At 46.7% G+C, this 20443-nt stretch overlaps 1 protein-coding gene across 1 annotated transcript; it reads right to left on the bottom strand.

The window, feature by feature from the left end:
• Positions 1–613: 613 nt before the first annotated feature.
• Positions 614–19006, bottom strand: LOC116834482 (sulfotransferase 1 family member D1-like). The gene is made up of 8 exons (XM_032796615.2): positions 18605–19006; positions 12443–12591; positions 12233–12358; positions 7616–7713; positions 7244–7370; positions 5484–5578; positions 2346–2526; positions 614–988 (listed from the first exon to the last, which is right to left on the bottom strand). Exons 2-8 carry the CDS (start codon positions 12579–12581, stop codon positions 876–878), a joined length of 879 nt encoding a protein of 292 aa, XP_032652506.1. The 5' UTR covers positions 12582–12591; positions 18605–19006; the 3' UTR covers positions 614–875.
• Between the last annotated feature and the right edge of the window lie 1437 nt (positions 19007–20443).

Raw genomic sequence — 20443 nt, 5'->3', positions numbered from 1 at the left:
GATACCTTTTAGCCTCTAATCATCTCTTTTATTCAGCTGCTTAAGCATGGTGGAATTTTTTTGGTCCTTTTACTGCCTCGGTTATGGTGCTTTTAAATAGTCTCCATGCAGTCTGCAGGCATTTCCCACGTGTAACTGTTCCTTTTAATTGCAATCCAGCTAGCTTCCTCATTTTTGTGTAGTTACTTGTTTTGAAGTTAAATGCTATTGTGATGGGTTTCTTTGGCATTTCTCCCCCTCCAAGAATGTTAAATTTAATTACATCATTGTCGCTATTACTGGGATGTTCAGCTATCTTTACCTCTCTTGGCCATATTCTGTGCTCCACTTAGGATTAAAATCAAGAATTGCCACTCCCCTTGAGGGTTCCAGGACAAGCTGAACCAAGACGCAGTCATTTAGTGTGTCTAGAAATTTTACCTCTGCATCCCTTTTTGAGATGACATGTACCCAGTCAATATGAGGACAGTTGAAATCCCCCATTATTATTGGGTTTTCTGTCTTCACAGCCTCTCTAAACTCCGTCAACGTCACCATCACCTTCCTGGTCAGGTGATTAGTAGCATATTCCTACTGCTATACTCAGATTATTCAAACATGAAATTTCTATCCATAGAGTTTCTATGGTTCAGTTTAATTCATTTTAGATTTTTACTTTACTTGACTATGCTGTCTTTCACATATAGTGCCACTCCCCTACCAGCTCTGTCATTCATATATATTTTGTACCCTCGTATTATCGCAAATCCACTGATTTATCCTCATTACACCAAGTTTCCATTATGCTTATTATATCAATATCCTCATTTAAGGCCAGGCACTCTAGTTCACCCATCTTAGTATTTAGACAGCTAGCATTTAGGGAAGCCTTTTCTTCATATCTCCATTTGGCATCTGAATGTCGAGCCTTTCATCTGCTCTTTATAATGTATGTCAAATATCTCATTCTGAGCCACGGTGAAGTAATTCTTCCAGTCTCCTGATATCCCTGATGGGAAGAAAACAAAAGAATGGCTAGTTTATTCTCCCCTTCTGGGCTCCTGCCCCACTTCTGAGGTTGTGTTTCTGTTATCTTCTTTCCCAAAGATACTCCAAAAGGCCCTAGCATAGCACTGTGGTCCTAGTGCTGTTCAGACAGAATCTTAAGTCAGGTTTTTGGTGTTCTCTTTGCTTAGATGCTTAACAGGAACAAAGGAGAAAATGTAACAGATCAAAGGGCTGCAAGAGACTTTCAAGTTAAGCAAGTTAAGGTTAGAAGCAGTGGGAAACATGTATTTGAGGGGCCAGTCCTTTGAGGTTGATGGGGTTCACACAAACTTTACATTGTCCTCACTGCTGGGGACTGAGTGTGTTTCGGGAGCAGAGGGGTCCTACAGAACATCTCTTCACATCAGTCATGCATCTCAGGATGTATGATTAATGCACATACATTTTCCAAACTTCCGAGTGATCTTGGATGCTCAACTTGAAACACATTTTGCTCAATACCAACCTTCTAAAATTCAAAACCTTAAAAGGTGTCTCAGGCTGGTCACCCAAAAGCACCAGGAACTTTGGAAAACCTAGGCCAGTTTCTATTTTTCCTTCTCAAGAGAGAAGAGGATCTTTGTATCCAAACAATTGTTTTTAAGATGGATGCAAGAAACACCACCAGTAATTAGCACTGTTGAACTGTCAGTGGATATTCTATGCACTCCCAAATTGAGGATGCTGACATCTGTGATCTCTTCCTGCAGGCAACAGTCACATATTAGCTCAGGTCCAGGCATGGCAAATCACTAATGGTATTTGTATTGCACCTGAAGTCCCCCACCGGGGTAAGTACTGTACACAGACATAGTATGAGACAAACTGTGCCTGGAGGAGTTTATAGTGTAAACGAACAGGGCACTTCCTTCTGGATATCCCCGTTTTGCAGATGGCAAAAGTGAGGCACATGGAAATCAAGGCCCACTTCCTCAAAGATATTTAGGCTCCTAATAGCCATTGATTTCAGGGCCTCAGAGACTTGCCCAATGCCACATGGTGAGTTAATATTAGAGCAGAAAACAGAACCCACATTTCCTGAAGCCCCAGTTACTGCCAAAACCACAAGATCAATCATGCTCTCCAGAATGCTACACCAGGATCTGCATGCTAGAAACTAAACAGGAGAACCTTCCTTATGGTCATTTATCTGAGCTGGGCCTTCCAGATGCAGCTCCACCATTAACTGGGCTTGGATCACAGAGAAAAACACTGACTCTGGGAATTTCCCTTTCTGTGAAAGTGGAATCAGGAACTAGTAAGAATTGTAGAAAACAGTTCCTGCTGTTATCTTACGGCTTTTCCTGTAAACCTCTTACCTTTTCTCATGAATGGAGACACACTGTGGTCCATAGCCCAGGCTGGCATCATTTCATAGTTAGCAGTAGGATTCTTCTTCATCTCCTGGAAGGAGGTATGGTGGAGGATTTTATTCACCACTCCCTCCTTCAGGTCCTTTCCCAGAAACTGGAGCACCTTCTCTATTTCGCGCTTTGGGTCCTGCAGAGAGACAGGCAGACAGACTCTCAGGTGGTGAGACATGATGAAGGATAATATGTTACTGAGTAGAAGTTTTCCTAGCTGCTCTTGGATGTGTTGGTAGAATGTGACACATCTTTCTTGTATTCATTTGGGACCTAATCCAGAGACCAGTGGGTTGTGGAGTAGGCCTCTGATGAGCAAAGAGCAGCTCTTTTAATGAGTGATGCTTCATAATAACCAATGATTTCTAGAGCCCAGAAAAACTTTTGAAAAAAAGGATCAGCAAAGGCTTGCTATCCTGTACAACCAACTTTAAACAAAACACTCCATTTACCAAGTGGGCTGCTACATACAGTACTAAGGCCACACTAGCATTCTAGAAGCAGAGCGTATAAGTTCATAGAATCAGTGAAGAGAGGAGGGGCATGGAAAAAAAAAAAGTCAGGAGCCCATTGTAAATTATTAAAAGTAAATTGCTTTAATCTGAGATCTCACAGAAAGGGCATTAATTAAGCTTCTAAAGTTCTAGCACTGAGAGTCATATGAAATGGCCTCCCCTTTTACAGGCAGAGACGGAAGCAAGCCGAAACCTTTAAACAAAATTCTCACCAGCCCTAACTCTAACTTCATCCTAACTGCAGCTCAGCTATATAATCTCTTGGCTCCATCCCTTACTGGTTTTAGACAATCAGCCACTTCTACATACTTTTTTATTCTTTTGAGTGTGCGTGTTGTATTCCCCCCTCCCCCCCCCCTTTTAAAACACCTTTCCATCTTGTTTTCTGTAGCCAGGAGGAAAAAGGGGCCGCTCACCAACAAACCACCCACAATCCAAAACAACCAAAGTTAGAACAAACCAACCAAGTAATATTAATCGGTTCAATGAGAAGCCACAGTGTGGCCTTCCCTGAAATGCTGCAGTCCTAGCACCAGGGGGTGCTGTGGAAAGGTATAAATAGCACCCTTAGAAACCCCCTGCCTCATATGACCTTAAGTGCAGTCCAGTAGCCCATGGCTAGTATTGCAGCTGCTTCTGGTTCCAGTGAGAACTCAACCCAAATCCCTTGCCTTAAGGTAAGAATAGCTAAAGCTTCTCTACACACACACAAAAAATTACCAGCATAGCTATGCAGGTAAAACTCCCTGTATACACACTCCCATCCCAGGCTTTCCCCAATATAAGCCCCAAGTGTCTACTTTTGAGAGATAATTAAGCCAGCTCTGCAGTTTGCAGCCTGCAGTGCAGTGGTTGGTTGGTTGGTTGGTTTTCTTTCTTTCTTTCTTAAAGCCAACTCAAGGGCTTTAATACCCCTTAACCTCTGTGGAGGTTTGCTGAGTCACAACCAGCTTCACCTGCCAAATAGATTTCAGCTGCATTCACCCCTGCACAGAACATTATGGATGTAATGGTAGAACTGCCAGCAATCTCACTCAGTGTGTGTGTACACAGAGATCTTCCGGCAGCACATCAACTCATCTAGATATTTGCCTAGTTTTACAACAGGCTACATAAAAAGCACTAGCAAAGTCAGTACAACCGAAAATTTAATACAGACAAAAGGAGAAAGTAAGTAATTTTTCAGTAATGGTGCGTGGTGACACTTCTATATTTTTATGTCTCATTTTGCAAGCACATAGGTTTTGAAGTGAAACTTGTAGTATACAAGACAAATCCGACTCCTGAAAGTGAGTCCAGTAGTCTGGAAACCACTGATCTAGAGCTTCGTATTTAGATGTGTAAATAAGAGCTGGGTTTTTCTGGAAATCTAGTCGCTGTTGTGGGTGCACTTTTGAAACTCTTGCTTTAAGTGACTCTGATGCAGAATGGAATAGACTTAAAGCCCCCCTGACTCCCTTCCTGTACTTAGTCACCAAACTACCCTGTGTTCCCCCTCAACACTTCAGTGTGTAAAATCTGTGACCATGTGTGTTCGTTGTGATGCTGTCTGTCTGAATGCAAAGATGCGAGACATGAGAATATTTAAGGATGGCTCAAATATGAATTAAAGATCCTAATATGTCACTGACTCTGGCTAAGCCTGGTACCTCCTCCCTCTTTGTTAGTGCTCTGGGTGCACAAGAGAACAGGCTGCGGAACAAGAACCCTGTCGATTGATTTGCCTGGTGGTGGTGAGGGCCACCTGGTGGGAGCTCACTAAGAGGGGCAGGATGTGTGTTGGCAGGGGGCTTATTGTGTTACCTAGAAGATGAGAGGAGGGTCTTGGTCCCTCCATCCCCTCCTAGTTCTACGTTCTCTTGGGGTTGATAAGGGCACAAAAGGGAGTGTTTATGGACCAGACTAAAATCAGGCCTGGGGAAAAGCCGGAGTCGTTGCTTTCTAAACCAATGGGACATGAGCCATCTAGCAGTTTAGGGATTGTTTACCATATTATTATAAGAAGCTAAGGGGCAGGTTAAAAGGAATCATGGCTTGGATCAACTGAATCCACTGTCATACCTATGGGTGGCGCTGGAGCCATAGGCAGGAAGTTTGGGGCTGTGGACTCACTCCCTTAGTTCCGCACTGAACGTGGCTGGTTCCGGCATTGTTTTGTTAATATTCCAGATAGATGTCAATGTGCCTCAGAGCCAAATGCAAAGTATTGTCCCACTGGGTGTAGTAAAATAGGTGACTTCACAACCACCCCTCCACTCCTAACGATGCCAGTGTTGCAAATGGACATGCAGGGGAGGAACAATGAATTTCTGGACTGGCACTCAGGAGATGTGGGTTCAGCTCCCGGGTCTGTGACAGATTCCCTTTAGGCAAATCACTAAATCTGTCAGTATCTCAGTTCAACGGGAGTAACAGTGCTACCCTCCCATCAGGTGTGTTGTGAGGCTACACTCAATAATGATTGGGACATGCTCAGATAGGGCAGTGAGGGGAGCTCTACACATACATAGCTAGATGTTAAAATCACCCTCCTTTCTCAGCGAAAGGGGGCATCTGCTCATCGCTTCCCCTGCCTCACCTCTTTCATGTCCTCGTAGAACATGTACAGAATTCGATAGTCCTTTTTCTTCTCCCACCAGCCTTTGACATGATCGTACCAGGATCCATAAGCCACTTCATCCAGATTGAAATGAGCAACAAAGAAAAGGAGGAGAGAGACATCACAGCTAGCACTGAGTGTCACAGGGGACGTGAGCTGTTAGGTTATTATACCAGTCTCCCAGCAGGAGAATGGGAGCCTCATTGCTTGGGACGTTTAAAACCAGGCTGGACAGAAGAGTGGACTGTGTGCTCTGTGCACTAATCCTGCCCAGGGACAGGGGTGGATGGGATGAACTGCTAGTCCTTTTTCTTCAATAACCAGCTGGAATTTTTAAAGGCATCTAAGGGTACGTCTACACGGTGCTTAAAAATCCGGGGCACTGAATCTCAGAACCTGGATCAGCTGCCTCAGGTTCGTGGGGCTCAGGAAGCAGGGCTAAAAATAGCAGTGAATACATTCAGGCTCAGGCTCGAGCCCTGGCTCTGAGGCCCTCCCCATCATGGGGTCTCAGAGTCTGGGCCCAGCTAGGGTTGCCGGTTTTGGTTGGATATATTCCTGGGGGTTTTATCACATGACATAATCTTTAACTCAAGATTAATCTTTAATTCCTGGAGACTCCGGGACAATCCTGGAGAGGTGGCAAGCCTAGCTCCAGTACAAGCCCAAACATCTATACTGCAATTATGTAGACCCGCAACCCAGACCCTGTGAGCCTGAGTGAATTGAGCCGGGCCCTGAGACTCAGGGCTGGAGGTTTTTTATTGTAGTGTAGACGTACCCAGAGGCACCATCCAGTCGGCTGCTTTCTCCTCCCAGCCCCTGCACTCACGCTGAGTTGAACCTGTTTTTGTGGGGCAGGCAGAAGATGGGTACGTTGAGTCCCCAGTTCTGGTCAATGCCTCTGGACAGAGGGACAAGGTAGCTGAGAATGGTTTGGGGGTGGGAGGGATTAAAAAGGTAACTAACCAGATATGTTACATGCTTGTTCTATGTTGGCTGGCCAGGGGTTTTGTCTAGTTAGACTGAGCCATGTCGTTCTCTGTGTGTGCACGGTGCCTGCGTGGAGCTGTTGGGCCCCACTGCAATGCCAACATTGTTATTTTGGCCTCAACAAGGCTTTGCAAACTCCTCTTCTAAGTAGTGTGTAAACATTCTGGTGGGTTTGGAGTCTTGGCCCCAGACCAGAAACTGAAATGTTCGGGCTCTGCTCCTGAAGGGGGAGGATTGTGAGGGCACTGATTATAGTAACAATTATTTCTGTTACACTAGCCCTGTGAGATTCCTTCGTGTTAGGTACCATACACACATAGTGAGAGACAGCCCCTACCCCTGAGAGCTCACAATCTAAATAGATAAGACAAGGCAGGAGGGCAAATGGAGTCACAGAGCGGTGACTGGCCCAAGGTCACACAAGGAGGTGAAGTGACTGGCCTAAGGTCACCCAGCAAGTAAGTGGCAGAGCTGGGACTAGAACCCAGGTCATTTCAGTTTTAGTCCTGTGCCCTATCCACTGAACCATGTTGCCATGGTCTAATGTTCACAAACTGCCCTAAGGAACTCAGCGTCCTGTCAGGCTCTGAGGAGCCAGGAGAAGTCATTGACTCTGGGCCCTTTATAGCCCAACTGAATAACATATTCCTGGATTCCTGTCCAGGTGGTGAAGGGAGAATTGCTTTTCTGTTGTTTACGATCTTATGCCACACCTGTTACTGTGGTGTCTGAGAGGTTACTCCTACCTGTCCCAGCCATAAACTTCCCCAGGAACTCATCCCAGGTGCCGGGGTCTGGATGCAGCTTTGCCATCTGGTAGAAATGGTAGTAAGAGACAGCCACATCCTTGGCATTTCGGGCAAGGTAGATCATCTGCAGGACAGAAAAGGGAATGCAGTGCAGTCTGAATTAGCAAGGACTTTGACCTGACCCCCTGCATAGGTCTGGAAGAGATTTCCCCTGCTCCAGTACAAACACCATCACTGCACAACTGGCATATGAATTATGGGGAGGTTCTGAGGTGTTGGGCCCTGGATGCTGCTGGAACCAGGAGGCAGGCCTAGGTGGGCTGACAGATGACAATTCCTGCATCACCATGTCTCTCTGGAGCTGGTTACCTTGCAGTCCTGCTCCCAGAAGGAGACGGGGAGGAGCTGAACTGGGAGGTGGGTCTTCACTAGCCGAGGCGATGGCACCACAGCCAGCTGCTCTGTGCCTGGAAAACACACAGGGGGTTAAAGGTATTGTCTGGAGCATCTGGCTCATCCTGAATGAACAGCTTGTGCTCACTGGAGAATGAGTCAACACTTCCTGCCTCTTCCTTTCATGATGCCTAGAAAGAGGGAGTGTGGCTAAATGCCCTCCCCATCCTAACTCTCCTGTGGCTGGCAGCCTTCTCATACATAACCGCTGCACCTGAATCTTTGGTCAGCTCCACTGATTTGTTCATTGCAGCCACCAGTCCAAATTTACCTTCTCTCTTTAAACCCGCCCATGGAACCACTTCAGCTTGTCTCTTGGACCCTGCCTGTTCCTCTGCTGCCCTCCCCTGTCCCTCTGCCCATTTAGCTCTGGTTTCCTCTGTGATGCACCCAACAATCCTGTAACTGGTGGTGCAGATTCACCCTCTTGGCAACTGCTGCTGGCTAGAATGACTTTCCTGTATCTCTCCGCCTCATTCAAGAGGGCCTCTCTCATTTCAGATCTCATCCTGGCCAACTACTCTTTAGTTAAGCACTGGAACAGGTCACCAAGGGAGGTTGTCGAATCCCCACCTTTGGAGGTTTTAAGAACGGGTTAGACAAAGACCTATCAAGCATGATTTAGGTACACTTAGTCCTGCCTCTGCACAGGGAGGTGGACTAGAAGGCCTCTCAAAGTGCCTTCCAGCCCAACATTTCTATGATTAGTAGCAGCAAAAGGAAAAATAAATTATGATTATTTATATAGCACTGCCAGCGCTTTACAGACATGACGGGGTCTCTGAGCCTAAGAGTTTACAGTCTATCTAAACACGGGTAGAGACTTGGGCTAGGATGGGAACAAAAGCAGCGTAATTGTCCCTTACTCCATTTAAACGTTTCACATGAGAATCACAGTGAGAGAGCTGCTTTCTTCTGACACGGAACAAGGAATCCACCAGAATAAGCTAAACCTAAGTCTGTGTCCCTAATGCTGCTCTGTTTCACTCGAGAGTTTCTGGCTTCCGGCTACAGATTCAAAGAAGCAGAACACACATCACACACCAGTGCTACAACATTTTTCTACTGACTTTGTTTTTCTGTGGTGAGGAGCAGGATTAATAAGCAGGAAACATATGAGTTTTAAGGCAGGCTTTGGGGGAGAAATGGGATAATGTGATGCTGGCCGGGTCAGGGAAGGTGTTCCTGGCTCTATAACTGCATGTTCAACCCTGTAAAGCATGTTGGTGTACAGTTTGTACAAAGACAATATAAAACCAGCTGCGTTGTTGTAGAGGTTGAATTACATACAGTATTAGAATCAGTCCAGAGACAGCATTCCTGCTTCTCCTCCTTCCATGGCTCCTGTGGGAGGGGACCAGGGCCGTCCTTAGCCATAGGCAGAACAGGCAGCCGCCTAGGGCACCACTAGGTCTGGGGGCACCGCTCTGCCGGGAGCCCGGACAGATGGGAAGCAGTGGAGCATGTAAGAGCAGGGCTGCTGGGTCCTAGAGAGCCGAACGCAGCACAGTCTGAGGGAGGGGAGTGGCTGCTGGGGTCTCTGGGCAGGGGTGGGGGAAGGAACTCACCTGTGATTGTGACTCTTTCCCCTGGCGTGAGGTGAGGCAGGCTCGGCGGCTCTGGCAGTATCCTTTGTTGTCCCCCATAACATCCATTCTTCTCCCCCCTACTCCACGGAGCACCCCATCTTTCTCCCTCCCCCCACGGAGCACCCCCTCTCCCCGCTCCCTGCCTGCCTACGGAGGAATGAAAGTGAAAGTAACTCGCTTCCTTGGCAGGCAGCCAGGATTGGAATGGTCGCACAGGACTGGCCTGGGGATAGCCAGATAGCATGTGCAAAAAATCAGGACAGGGGGTTGAGATAGGGTGAGCAGATGTCCCACTTTTATAAGGACAGTCTCAATTTTGGGGTCTTTTTCTTATATAGGATCCTGGTGCCTATACAAGACAAAGCCTCAAATATGAAGACTGGCACTATAAAATCAGGACATCTGGATCTGGTCACCCTAGCTGGGGAGCATGTCCGGGCGGAGCTGCACACGGCAGGATGAGCTGCTGTTGCTCCATGGGTGCCTCATCCCTGAGATCAGATGCTGTGCTCAATTCACCATGGTCTGTTGGGCTGACGGTGGTGCCCATTGGCGTGTGATCGGACCTGAGAGTTTGCTGCTGCTGTTGCCACACTCTGCACCCCAAGAGGTGGATTTTGGGGTCCTGCAGTTTTCCACCTATCTCCTCCTCTACCGCAGCTGTTGACAGCAGGCTAGGGGTGAGCCAAGCATGAAAGCATACTGTGTTGCATTTAGATTGTCATTTAACAAATTGTTTGCCCAAAAATGCTTGCTAACAATCCTGAATTCAATTCATTAAAAAAAATTAATACCTTAGCCAAAAACAGAAATTAGTCGTTGAAATTATTTATGTCAAGTTTGGTATGGGAAGGGAGTGGGCCAGTTTTCAGAGAAACAAAAAATGTTGACTGACTCCTATAGCCCTGTTACTGCCTAAATCAGGGTCGGCAACCTTTCAGAAAGTAGTGTGCCACGTCTTCATTTATTCACTCTAATGTAAGGTTCACGTGCCAGTAATACATTGCAACGTTTTTAGAAGGTCTGTTTCTATAAGTCTATAATATAGAACTAAACTATTGTTGTATGTCAAGTAAATAAGGTTTTTAAAAGGTTTAAGAAGCTTCATTTAAAATTAAATTAAAATGCAGAGCCCCCCGGACCGGTGGCCAGGATCTGGGCAGTGTTAGTGCCACTGAAAATCAGCTCGCATGCCACCTTCGGCACACGTGCCATAGGTTGCCTACCTCTGTGCTAAATAGAGCCCTCCAACAACTGTAATATGCTCATCTCCTTACTAGCATATAGAGCAGTGGTTCCCAAACTTTAACAGCCCGCTAACTCCTTTCACTAAATTGTGAAATGTCATGAACCCCCTCCTAAAAATTAATGTTTTCAGGGATTTAAGTTTAAATTTCCTCACTGTGATGGATGCCCTAACTGCCCGCCCCGCTCTTCCTAGGGCTCAGGCTGGGGTTCAGGCTGCCGACTCCCCCACTGACAGAGGCAGGGCTCAGGCTGCCAGTCCCAACTGCCCAGCCCCACTCTTCTTGTTACTCGGGCTGCCAGCCCCGCACAGAGCACTGGGGTTCAGGCTGCTGGCTCCCTTGCTGACCGCTGGGACTCGGGCTGCCGGCACCACTCTCCCTGGGGCTTGGGCTACCAGCCCTGTGCGGAGCGCTGGGGTTTGGGCTGCCGGCTCCCTCGTTGACTGCTGGAACTCGGGCTGCCAGCCCAAACTGCCCCGCCCCGCTCTCCCTGGAGCTCGGGGTGTCTGCCCTGCCACCGGGTCCCACCTGCTGTCTCCAATGCCCAGGGTCCTCTGGCCACCATGAGTGAAATTTTTCTGGTGAACCCCCAGTAACGTTCCGCAAACCTGCAGGGGTTCGCGAACCTCAGTTTGGGAATGACTGGTATAGAGCAGGGGTCGGGAACCTGTGGCACACGTGCCAAAGGTGGCATGCCAGCTGATTTTTGATGCTCTGGGGTTCTGGCTGCTGTCCCATTGCCAGCTGGGGTCCTGGCCACTGGCCCCACTCAGCACCCGCTGCTGGCCTGGGGACCCCCAAGGAACCCCAGGCTGGCAGCGGGCTAAGCAGGCCGGCGGCTGAGACCCCGGCTGAGCCACTCAACCCACTGTCGGCCTGGGGTTCCATTCACTCAGCTGGCAGCAGGCTGAGCGGGACTAAATTCAATGAAATAGGAAAATAAGAAGAACCAATGACAAAGTGCAAGAACCTAGAGAGCACGGCGATTGTTTTGATTTAAATGGACTTGAACTGTACTAAGAATTGAGCACACTGTCATCAATGTTGCCACATGCAAAATCAATGATGGACATTGTACAGTTTACTCATACCAGCAAATTTGTTGATATATATCCTAATGTGGACATGGCCACTTGTATTCTACTGACAATTTCTGTAACAGTAGCATGAGGAGAACGGAGTTTCTCAAAACTAAAGCTCATTAAAAACTATCTCCGCTCTACACGGAGTCAGGAATGCTTGACTGGTCTTGCTAGTCTTGCAATCGAACAAGACATCACTTTGTCTTTGTCATACGATGACATTATTACTGATTTTGCAGCCAAAAAAGCCAGAATGATTGCTTTTAATTAAAACCAAATCCTTGTTTCAATACCTCTTCATAGAAATTTCCAATAAAATGTTGACAAATTTAAAAAATTATATTATTTGCATCATTCTGTCAAATCAGAATTTTTTCTGTAGTGCTATTTCTTTAGTGGTAGTCCATCAGCATTACAGTGGCTTAACTCTATTATACTGGTTTTAATAACATGCATGTGGCAAGTTTTCCAATAGTGTCAGCTTATGTTTGTGTTGCTCAGAGCAAGTCAGGCATAGGGGCACCAGTTTAATAATCTTTCCTAGGGCACCATAAATCCTAAGGATGGCCCTGGAGGGGACTCTTGCATTAGTCTGCTCTCCTATACAACACTTACCACTTTGGAATCCACGGCAGCTCATTTCCATGAAAGGGACTCGATTGAAAATTGCATCCCGTTTACATTTCCCCTCGTCCCCGTCATTGTAAATCATGTCCACGATTTCACTAATCCAGGTTGTGCCTGAAACGTAGATTGAAAGGCAGCATTTCAGAGATAAGCGTATTCTGTCTCCTGCTATTTACATACGCTCTTATTTTTACTTGCCTGATTTTGGGTAGGTGGAAATGAGAAGGTCGTCTGGCCTGGCCTGGAATGATTCCACCTGGGCCCACTTCTCCACAAAAGGCCGGTAGAGAGGAATTCCATGGATAACATCTAATTCCTGCCTTGACAATTGTTCCATGTTGAGAGGGCTGAGTTAAGGTGAGGAAAAAAGGGGTTAGGCTCTCATTATTTGCATGATAACTGTATGGAAGACATTCCTGCACATCCTGGGAACTAACATTGGTTTCCAAGAGGTGGGGGTGGTAGAATTCCATTTGTATTGATTTCTATATTCTCTCTTCCATGAATCAATATACTTTGCAACTTCTAAACAAAACAAACAAACAAACAAAACCCAGAAAACTTTAAGAGTTACGACTGGAAGCGTTCCACTGGAGCCTAGCGTCGCCTTTTATTTTATTTAAATTTTGTAACGTGGTATTACACCACCGTGGATTCAGCTCTGGCGGCTACAGTTTCAAGCTTAACAGTGAAAGTCACCTATGCTACTTGCTTTAGATTTAGAGTCTCTAGGGCAGTGGTGGGCAACCTGCGGCCCATGGACTGCATGGGGCCTGTCAGGGTAATCCACTGGTGGGCTGTGAGACAGTGTTTACATTGACCATCCACAGGTACAACCACCCGCAGCTCCCAGTGGCCACGGTTTGCAATTCCCAGCCAGTGGGAGCTGTGGGAAGTGGCGCAGGCTGCAGGGATGTGCTGGCCAATGCTTCTCACAGCTCCCATTGGCGGGGAACGGTGAACCGATAGTCAATGGAAACGCTGTCTCATGGCCTGCCAGCTGGTTACCCTGACAGGCTGCATGTGGCCCGTGGGCCACAGGTTGCCCACCACTGCTCTAGGGACACACAAAGACCAAGGGTAGTGACCACACAGACATTCACAAGCATCAGGTCTGGTCTATTTTACAAGTTTTATTAAAGTTACAATTACAGTGATGATTACCCAAGCATGTAGAAATTCTATACAGACCTAGGCACAAGTTACAAATATAGTTCTACTCACATCCTTCACAATACTGTTAGGGTCTGATGGGTCTCTCACAGATTGATCATCATCAGAGGGATGGTTCCTGCTGGAGTTTCCCATAGGGAGCTCAATTTTCCTAACCTAGGCACCCTCTTTTATAATGTGATTCTGACTATGCGCCATTAGCATTTCTGCACATAGTATACTCTGCGGTTAGGGCATGTGTTAGAAAAATGTGATTACCGGGTATCTTTGCAATATCACCCATTGGTATATCTTTTCCAGTAATCTTAGGGCATCGGGTTATTCTTTGGTCACTTCCTTATATCAGTGTTCCTTAACTCTATGGCTTATGTATGGCTAAGATAAAATTTTACAGGCCTCTGCCCAGAGGCCTTGCTTTTGAACCCTACTTACTTAGATACCTAATACATGAGAATTCCTTCTACATATTCATCAGTCTTAAACTTCCATAATCCTACAATTTAACTCTATTTAGCATACAATGATTATGTATAACATAACATGTTAGTTAATTATAACATCACACAATAAATGAACAATAAACTAAAATAATTTTCTACACAAGCTAATGCCCCAGAGCAATATTACTTGTGCTTTGCAAAAATCTAGACTCTTTAAAACAACAGGCACGTTCATGTTGCTGGAAAGGAACAGCTTGATTCCTTGCTGCTATGTAATATTTCCTCATTCATTATCACCCCATGCAACTTGCAGCTTTCATCCAGTGTTAACTGCCTCCTGGGTTTGTTCCATAATGGAACTCTGCTGTTTGATATAGTCCTGATTTTATATACTGTTTCTTAAACAGGCAGGATGGTCCAGCAGTTAGGGTTCTGGCTGAGACTTGGGAGACCTGGGTTTAATTCTCTGCCACACACTTCTTGTGTGATCTCAGGCAACTCACTTAGTCTCTGTCGTGCCTCAGTTCCCTATCTGTAAAATTAGGATAATAGTGCTGTCCTACCTCACGAGGTGCTTAGATCCTATGGTAATGAGGTCCATATAAGTACTTAACTAGAAAATGTGAGTATGGTTTTGTAAGGATTATGGTTTTAGGGTATATTAGATTATGAGGAAATGTATAGAATTCTGACAGTGTGGTGTCTGAGTGGATCAGAAGAATATTTATAATGCATAGAATTTGAGTGATCTGATTTTTATGAAATGTTAATGATACAGTATTGTAGGGGTGGGTAGGCATAGGCACATTTTTCTTGTGATGCAAATAGCATGCATTTTAAGTGGTCAATGCAAAATGCTTGGATTATAATATGTTGAAATGAATCATTGGAATAGGAGATGGGCTGTTAGAAACGGAATCCTCACAACATCATCTTTTTGTCCTAAGTAAAACTTTCAGGAGCATCATGCAGCTAAAACCCAGTTTAAAAATGTTACACTTATGAAATTAATGTTACCAGTGTGTGTTACCACCCAATCTTCGTTACTACAAAACCAGGTATTCATGTCAATCAGCTTTCGCCATAGCACAAGGAAAAAGAGAGTTAATAGACACACATAAGCTTGTTAGAAATAAGACTGAACTTCAGATCCCAAAGTTGCAATGTATGCAAATTATAAAGTGTATAAATATATGAACCGATTCTCTTTCTGTTGACCCTGATGTAAATCAATAGGGCAAATGTTGTAACCATCCTAATTACTTTCTCCTTACTGTTAGTCAGTAAAATCTATGGGGCAGATCCTGGGCTGGTGTAAATCAGTGTAACTCCATTGAAGTCAGTGGGTTAGATTCTCAGTGGAGCTATGCTAATGGACACCAGTTGAGGATTTGACTCAGTCTCCTTGATTTAATTGGACCACAACATTAGCAATTTTATGGAACCCCAGTCAAGCAAAAGCCATCTGGAATGGACAAGATTAAACACATCAAATATATTTTCAGCCTGTGGGAGGCTTTAATTACGGAAAGGCAAAATGACGCTATGGCAGCATAAACCCTGATAAGATACTCTTGAGCGTCTCTCTCAGTAGAATGTTGCTTGATTAAAAAATAAAATTTAAACTTTTGTTATCACCAATAAAGTCTTCATTTAATCCTGGGCACCTTGGATGTTCTGAGATTCCAGACGAGCAAGGAGAGGCTGAAATGTTGTATTTTTCATACCATTCTTAAAGGCGTAATCTGAGCAGAGGACCTTCCTCTAAATCCCAAAACTTTCAACAGAAACAACAAAAAATGCCTTCTGTAGGGATCATTCCCCAGGCTTTCCCTTCCACACTGCTCCTGAAATGGTGTGTGGGAAGACCCAGTATTTTTCTCAGAATAACAAATTGTATGACATTTCTACCTTTTAGGCTCCATATCTCTGCTCCATCTAAAATCTGAGATTGAATTTTAGACAGGAAGACTTTAAGGGCCAATCCAAAATCCACTAACTTGATGGGATTCTTTCCATTTCACCGGGCTTTGAATCAGGCCATAATGGCATGATGAACCGGATTGCCCCTTGAAGTTGTAGCAAATTTAAAGCGTCCCTGTGTTGCTATCATAGTGTTACGTTTCAGCTGGGAAAAACAATGATTCCATTTCCCCGGGAGGTGAATTGTCAAGCCTGAATACATAAAACCTGTCTAATAACACAATGCTACAAATGAGCTAGCTTCTTTTTGTCTCTGTCCATCTTTCACTCCATTTTTATGGTAGTAATGCACATACCAAGGAAGTGTTGCAGATCCCAGAGAGCGCAAATTGTGGAGTTTTAAATCCCTAAAAAGTAGACGTATACAATATGTTAGAAGTAGATCTTACCTAGCTCTCCATCTAGGGGATATCTCTTGCTTTCAACCTAGCTTCACCTCTCTCCCACATAAACCCAAGTCATTACCGTTTTATTATTGTTAATTATCAAGATAAGAAATGCTGAATGGTGCAACCTCAGTTAGTAGAGGAGAAAACCGCTCTGACCTCGAAGGAAGTAACCCAGAGAAATCTCAGGCCTCCTCCTTGACTGTTTTCCTTGCATTGTTCATTTTTGACCTTTGTGCATTTTTAACCTTTGACCAGGCATTCAAAAATCATGAGTCAGGACCCCAGAATAATCAGACTGGCTTAAAAATCATGTTTTAAGAAAATTGGAATCTTTCTATTTGCCTTCTGGGTTTGTTTGTTTTTTTGTTTGTTTGTTTTTGGTGTTTTGTTTTTTTTTTAACATTTTGGGTCCACTCAGAAAATGCTTTCAAGCTTTTCCCTACAATCATGAAGGCTAGAAACATTTTTTTTTTTTTAATGAAAACTGAAAAGTACATAACTCCTGGAAATATCAAAAATCACACAATTCATGATAAAACTACAAGAGTTAACACTGTTGTCCCAAACAGATGTAAAAGGGTGTTTCCCCAATGCAAATGCAATTTCCACCTGCAAAAAGAGAGGCCAGGCCACACACTGTGCATTGTAACATCAAAACTAGCGTGGTATTCAGTAACAGCTGCCGGTACGGCCAAGAGCAGATTCTCGGACTGGGAGCTTCCCCGCATGGGGAGAGGTGACACACACACACTCCCATACATCTCTCTCTCTCACAGGGAGGATGACTGACTGACCCAACCCTCCCTGCCCGGTGCTCTCTGTCCTCCATGACTGGCTGGACCCCCAGGATGGACCGACCTCTCCTAGTATCTGGTGATGTGTCTTCCCAAGGCAGCAGGTGGGGAGGGGGCATGCAAAGTCATATGACCCCTCCCCACCAGATTTCTGCCGGGGTTCATACCAGAATGTGGCCAGCAGCAGCCTTTCAGCACTGTGTGGGAGGGAAGGTAGGGGAGCTGCTTCCAGCCGCGGGGGAGGGATGACCTGGCCCATGTCTTTGGAGAGGTCATCTCTTCCCTCGCCCTCTGTTTCCCTGTGGCTGGAAGCAGCTTGTCCCTTCCTGCCCTCACAGTGTCGAAAGGCAGCCAACACCCCCAAGCTGCTGCTGGTCACCAACATAACCCAACTGCCTCTTGTCTCCAGCATGGGCAGGAAGGGGCTAAGCCGTAAGGATGCTTTGTGCATCAGGGCCCAGGGAACCTGACTGCAGGGGCTTCAGGGAACCTGGCCAGAGAGGTGATGCAGCAGGGGAGGGTACCCAGGGGACGGAGCAGCCCCATGCTCCCTGGAGGCAAGACCCAAAGCATTGGGGGGTGGGGCAGGGGGGCTGAAAGGGGTGCTAAGCTAAGTCCCTGCTCGGGGGGCCTGCTGTGGAGCCTCCCGGTTTGGGGTGTGAACAGGCTGGAAATTGCTTCCCCCTGACACTCCAGAGCTGAGCTGAGGGGTGGAGAAGCCACATGCAGGGCCCGGCTCCTCCTGGCCAGAAGTTCTTGGACTTTCCTGGGGAAGTGGGGGAAGGAAGGAGCTGCCGGCCAGGCTGTTGGTCAGCTGAGTATTCCAACCAGGGGCTGATTCTCCACACACCCTGGGGAGCAGGATGTGCTCCACCAGGGGGGATGTGGAGGAGCAGTGGAGTGTGTGTGTGAAGGGGCAAAGCAGGGAGAGGACAGCGAAAGGGGGAGCACGGAAAGGTGGGCAGCAGAGGCAACATGTAACTGGACACTGGCTGGTGCCTGCCCACACTCACCAGCCACTGCAGCACGCAGCCCGTGCTGGCTGGGAACGGGGACGGGGCCCTGCTGGCCGAGAGCCAGCACGCAGCAGGGGCTGTGCTGATGGACCAGCCCCGTGCGCTGCAGTTTTGCCCCACCACCCATCCTGCACACCTATCCCCATCATCAGCCACTGGACCCCCCCACTCACCGCTGGTGGGCGGGTGGGTGGCTGGCGAGCAGGAATCTGGCCTGCAGCAGGACCCACAAGTATTGATGTGGGGGAGACAGCAAGTATTCGACAATTTGCCCATATTTAAGAAAAAGTCTGGACACCTGCAGGAGGGCTTAAATATGGGACTGTCCCTTTAAAAACAGGACATCTGGTCACCCTAAGCCTGAGTAACAGCTGAGCCTGTGTGCAGCTGAGCAGATCACAATTTTCAAGGGCTTGCGCAGTGCGCACAAAATGGACCAGACTCACTCCCTTTTCTCCCCAGGTTCCTTGGATGATCAAGGCCATTTTTCAGACAAGCAAAAGTAAGCAATCTGAATGAAAATGCAAATATATCCCACCCTCTCTGGCCCTGTGCAGTATAATACCTGAGTATCAGGGAGCTTCCACAGGTTTTACTTCAAGGGAAGGTTTTACTTAGAGTTGATCCTTCTCCTGCCAGAGCTCTGAGTGTCTTCAGTCCCACATCTCTGTTTTTCCCCCTTTTAGGCCTCAACAAGTTAACAAACTATTTATTAACTTTTCACTTCCTGGTTCCACTCTGGACTATGTTTAAAGGGCTAATGACTAAATAAAACAAGCTGATCACGACATGTTCCCACTTGTCCTTGGCTCTCAGCTCCCATGTAGTACCTGTAGAGTCTGTGTGTCAGGGTCTGGCGTGGCATTGTGCAGCAGATGTATCTCTTTCACTCAGTCTTGTCCAGGATGTTTTCTCGTGTCCTTTGTGTTGCAATCCTGGCCCAGCAGGCAACGAGAGGGAGAGAATTTGAGTGAGGGAGACAGCAGTGGGGCCTAAAGAGGGTGGTGTTTCTAAAAGATCAGCTGTAGTTCAACCAGAAGTTGCAGCCCTATGCAGGAGTGACTGGATAGAATTCTACAGGAGGGTCAGACTAGATGAACGTAATATAGTCCCTTCTGGCTTTAAAATCTATGACTCTGTAGCTGTGGGATGGAGGAGGGTGACTGCTGGCAGGATACTCGCAGACACCCATCAGTGACTCATGTAAACTCCACACACCCAGGTGGCCATGAAATGGCATGAATCTCCCCAGTGATTAAACACATCCTTTGAGGGAATGAGTGCATCTCTCATGAGCTCCCATAGTCTCTGTCCCCCACCATACAGAGTGAGGGGACCGGACAGCTCCTCCCAGCTCCTCCCAGGGAGGTGAAGAGACTGAATGGATTGTGTTTAATACACGTGTGGTACGGCTGAAGCTTCTCCTCCACTCCTCTTGGCCCTGAGGCTAGGTTCCAATGGCTTGTGCCAGCCCTTTCCCCTGGGGTGAATTGCACCCAGACACAGGGTCTCACTACCTGGCACGAGTGCCTCCTGCACCTCTGCCCTCTGTTAGGCCTGAATAAAGATATAGCAGACAAAACCAGGTATGCCAGCCTGACCAAAGTCAGGCTAACAGAGGTTTTTGGGTAATCCCTGAGTGGAAAAACACTGAGGGTATGGCTACACTTGAAACTTCAAAGCGCTGCTGCGGCAACACTGCCGTGGCAGCGCTTTGAAGTGCGAGTGTGGTCGCAGTGCCAGCGCTGGGAGAGAGCTCTCCCAGCGCTGCACGTACTCCACATCCTCTACTGGTGTAGCTTGCAGCGCTGGGAGCCACGCTTCCAGCACTGCGGCACTGTTTACACTGAGGCTTTACAGTTCTGTATCTTGCAGCGCTCGGGGGGTGTTTTTTTCACACCCCTGAGCACGAAAATTGCAGCGCTGTAAAGCGCCAGTGTAGCCATGGCCTGAGAAGCAGCATGTCTCACAAGCGCTGGGAAGAAGTGAGATAAGGGAGAGGCTGCATTCCTGGCATAGTACCAGATGTGCTGTGTTAGGAGCAGATCCTTCGAAGAACTGATAAGAACCCTAGCTTCCCAGCCTCCTTGTTTTCACTCCCTGGTTTTGTTCTTTGTTTGTTTTTAACTCCCCTACATTTCTAACTTTAGGCATGCATGTATACTAAAGGCTTGGCTACACTTGCAAGTTGCAGCGCTGGCGAGGGGGTTACAGCGCTGCAACTTAGCAGGTGTCTACACTTAAAAGCTCAGCCAGCGCTGCAACTCCCTGTTTGCAGCGCTGGCTGTACACCTGGGTCTGCTTCCGGTGTAGCGAGACCAGCGCTGGTGATGCAGCGCTGGTCATCAGGCATGCAGCAACAACACTAGGTGGTACATGATGTACTGCAATTAAAACAGATCAT

This window comes from Chelonoidis abingdonii, chromosome 5 (genome assembly GCF_003597395.2).
Source record: "Chelonoidis abingdonii isolate Lonesome George chromosome 5, CheloAbing_2.0, whole genome shotgun sequence".
Taxonomy (NCBI): Eukaryota; Metazoa; Chordata; order Testudines; family Testudinidae; genus Chelonoidis; species Chelonoidis abingdonii.
This window is presented reverse-complemented; position numbering and strand designations above follow the sequence as displayed.